This window comes from Camellia sinensis, chromosome 7, assembly GCF_055761805.1.
Source record: "Camellia sinensis isolate YWXY chromosome 7, ASM5576180v1, whole genome shotgun sequence".
Taxonomy (NCBI): Eukaryota; Viridiplantae; Streptophyta; class Magnoliopsida; order Ericales; family Theaceae; genus Camellia; species Camellia sinensis.
Window position 1 is genome coordinate 167672699 of NC_138967.1, and position 3872 is coordinate 167676570.

Consider the following 3872-nt stretch of genomic DNA (forward strand, 5'->3'; position numbering starts at 1 on the left):
TATGTTTTAATTAATAATTTATATACTTTTATTATTGTATAGGAGAGTAATTATGAATTTTATTTTTTCAGTTAATTTTGTTAAATAAAAAATTATGACAAGAGAATATTTATAATTTTTTAAATTATAAAAAACAATTTATATTTTAAAAAAAGTTCAGAAGATGTATTTATAATTTATCCAATATTTTTATACCATACAATGCAAATTCAATCCTCACCCGACCCGCCCCCTCCCCTCCCGGCTCAAGATGACTCCAGGCCTCTCTTACAAAAAAAAAAAAAAGAAAAAGAAAAAAGAAAAGGGGTTACTTAACGCTAAGATCTAAAATCTAACTCGAGTTAATTCGAATATATATCTATATATATATAGAGAGAGAGAGAGAGAGAGAGAGAGGGGCTTACATATATTGCATTTCTGTCGATATTTCTGTAACTCTCGATCTCGGTACGAACTGAGTCGAATTGAGCATGACTGTTTCTGAGTCACCAGATCTGCCATTGGTACGCCTTCAATCTCTCTCTCTGTCTCTCTCTCTACACATACAGATACATACGTATCTATTGATCTGCTTGTGCAGATTTGTTATTCGCTTTATTTTTTTTGTTTTCGTGTTCGTCTGATTTGTGTATTGTTTTTAAGAGTTATAGAAATTTGTTCTAGTTCTCTGATCTGCCCTAGATTTGGAGTGGTGGCTATTGAATTTTCCGTGTCTTCAGCGTTCTTGTTTGTTGATGGATCTGTAGATTTTGATAGTTCAGATCATGCTTTAATTTGTATTGATAATATATATTTGTGCATACATGTGATTTTGTATCTATATGTAAATAACTCGGTACAACGTAGGTCACGACAATCAATGAAGTGTTTTTGACTCTTTTGGGGCCACCCAGGACCAATTTCTGATAATCTGGCAAATCCCCTATTACCCTTTTTACCAAAAATAAATAAATAAGTAAAATTGGGGGCAATGTATTGATATTGTTGTTTATCTGAAATATGAATAGTTTAATTTGTTTGTTCATTAACACATCCTTAAGTTGATAACAATCAGCCTTTTTTTTTTTTTTTTTTTTTTTTGTGCTTATTCCGTCAAGAAAATTTTACATCCTCATTGTGTTCTACGTGGTCCGAATTTGTGTGCATGTGGGTGTTGGGGGAAGGGATGGTTGTGTATGCCTTTATACTTGTTAGATTGACTGGGACTTAAAAAGTGACACAAAAATTTAATTCTGCAGATTGATGTTGAATAAGCCTGAGTTTGTAGTTTACATCAAGAATAGCTTCAGGGATCTGCTCCAAGTTCCTTTTTCAAACACAATGGCTTATTCATTTATCTTGAAAAGAACATATTGGGTGGCCTTCATCTATATGGTTCTTACTTTGCATTCCTGCAATGGGTTTTATCTGCCAGGAAGCTACATGCACACGTATTCAACTGGTGAAGAAATATATGCCAAAGTTAATTCATTGACCTCTATTGAAACTGAGCTTCCCTTCAGTTATTACAGTCTCCCTTACTGCAAACCCCTTAAAATAAAGAAAAGTGCTGAGAATCTTGGAGAACTACTTATGGGAGACCAGATTGACAACTCCCCCTACCGTTTTCGAATGAACGTCAATGAAACTGTATTTCTCTGCACTACAAGTCCGTTAAGTGAGCACGATGTAAAGCTTTTGAAACAGAGAACTCGTGATCTGTATCAAGTAAATATGATTTTGGATAACTTGCCTGCCATGAGGTATGCCCAACAAAATGGAATGAAAATTCAATGGACTGGGTTTCCTGTTGGGTATACACCTCCCAGTAGTAAAGAAGATTACATCATCAATCACCTCAAGTTCAAAGTTCTGGTTCATGAGTATGAAGCGACTGGTGTGCAGATAATTGGTACTGGAGAAGAGGGTATGGGTGTAATTTCAGAAGCTGATAAGAAAAAGGCTTCTGGATATGAGATAGTTGGTTTTGAGGTTGTCCCTTGCAGTGTCAAATATGACCTCGACAAAATGTCAAAACTTCATATGTATGATAATATCACTACTGTGACCTGCCCGGTGGAGCTTGACAAGGCTCAGATAATAAAGGAGCAAGAGAGGGTATCATTCACTTATGAGGTCGAATTTGTGAAGAGCGACATTCGATGGCCATCCAGATGGGATGCTTACCTGAAGATGGAAGGTTCCCGTGTCCACTGGTTCTCCATCCTAAACTCACTAATGGTGATTTTTTTCTTAGCTGGTATTGTTTTTGTTATATTTTTACGGACGGTGAGAAGGGATTTGACAAGGTATGAGGAATTGGACAAGGAAGCCCAAGCACAAATGAATGAAGAGCTTTCAGGGTGGAAGCTTGTTGTTGGGGATGTGTTCAGAGAACCAAATCACTCGAAGCTACTCTGTGTGATGGTTGGAGATGGGGTTCAAATTACAGGGATGGCTGTTGTGACTATTGTATTTGCTGCCTTAGGTTTCATGTCACCAGCCTCTCGAGGAATGTTATTGACTGGTATGATAATTCTTTATCTTTTCTTGGGGACTGCCTCTGGTTATGCCGGTGTACGCCTATGGAGTACGATCAAGGGGACTTCACATGGTTGGAGGTCGGTTTGCTGGTCCGTGGCATGCTTTTTCCCTGGAATTGTTTTTGTTATTCTCACCATATTGAATTTTATTCTCTGGGGCAGCAATAGTACCGGTGCTATTCCCATTTCCCTGTATTTTATCCTGCTATCGCTCTGGTTCTGCATTTCAGTGCCGCTCACCCTTTTGGGAGGATTCTTAGGAACGCGAGCAGAGCCTATTCAATACCCGGTACGAACTAACCAAATCCCGAGAGAAATCCCTGCTCGCAAATACCCATCGTGGCTTCTTGTTTTGGGGGCTGGGACTCTTCCATTTGGAACTCTCTTCATTGAACTTTTCTTCATCCTTTCTAGCATCTGGCTCGGGAGGTTCTATTATGTCTTTGGATTTTTGCTCGTTGTCCTTTTATTGTTGGTTACTGTATGTGCTGAAGTTTCTGTAGTCCTCACCTACATGCATCTTTGTGTTGAGGATTGGCAGTGGTGGTGGAAAGCGTTCTATGCATCGGGTTCTGTTGCTCTTTACGTGTTCCTCTACTCCATCAATTACCTGGTTTTTGATCTTCAGAGTTTGAGCGGGCCCATTTCAGCTACCCTTTATCTGGGCTATTCACTGATCATAGCAGTTGCAATTATGCTGTCCACTGGCACTATTGGCTTCCTTACATCCTTCTACTTTGTCCATTACCTTTTCTCATCGGTGAAGATTGATTGAAAAGCTACATTTTGTAATCCTCATTGGCTGGTTAAAGTATTTTGGTGCACAGGGAGAGGGATAAATCCAACTTTTTGCTTTCGCTAAATTTGCCTTCGCTACACAGGATCATGTTTCGACTTTCATAAAATGGACAGCCATATTTTCTCTGCTTCCCGACGTTACAAGTTTCAATTAGTATTGAACTTTCGGTTTAGCTATCTCATTATCATTGTATTCTGCAGTTCCCTTTTGTTTTTCTCATTTTCATGCTATTGGTAACTAGTTGTAATTGATTGAACTTTCATCCTTGTATTCTCTTTTTGATATTATCAGTGAGGCGAAAAAGGTAGGTTAAATTGCAATTGTTATTTTATTGACTGGTTTAGCTTTGATAAATCACTATTGAACCCTATCTTGTATTCCGAAAGGTAAGGATTAGTCTGAATAGTTGCATCTCTTTACTTGGTGTATTTTGGTAATTTTGTTAATTACATGTTTTGTGGGTTACCAGAGGTGATTGTCAGAGGTGGAGGGTGGATGGATTTGGTGGCCGATGGTGTGTTGTTGGAAGTCATGAGGTCGGTGGTGTGGCG

At 38.4% G+C, this 3872-nt stretch overlaps 1 protein-coding gene across 1 annotated transcript; it reads left to right on the plus strand.

Annotated features, from left to right (window-relative positions):
* The first annotated feature begins 252 nt into the window (after positions 1 to 252).
* LOC114316612 (transmembrane 9 superfamily member 12) lies at positions 253 to 3641 on the plus strand. The gene is made up of 2 exons (XM_028263308.2): positions 253 to 503; positions 1239 to 3641. The coding sequence occupies exon 2, from the start codon at positions 1243 to 1245 to the stop codon at positions 3295 to 3297; it is 2055 nt and encodes a 684-aa protein (XP_028119109.2). The 5' UTR covers positions 253 to 503; positions 1239 to 1242; the 3' UTR covers positions 3298 to 3641.
* The last annotated feature ends 231 nt before the right edge of the window (positions 3642 to 3872 follow it).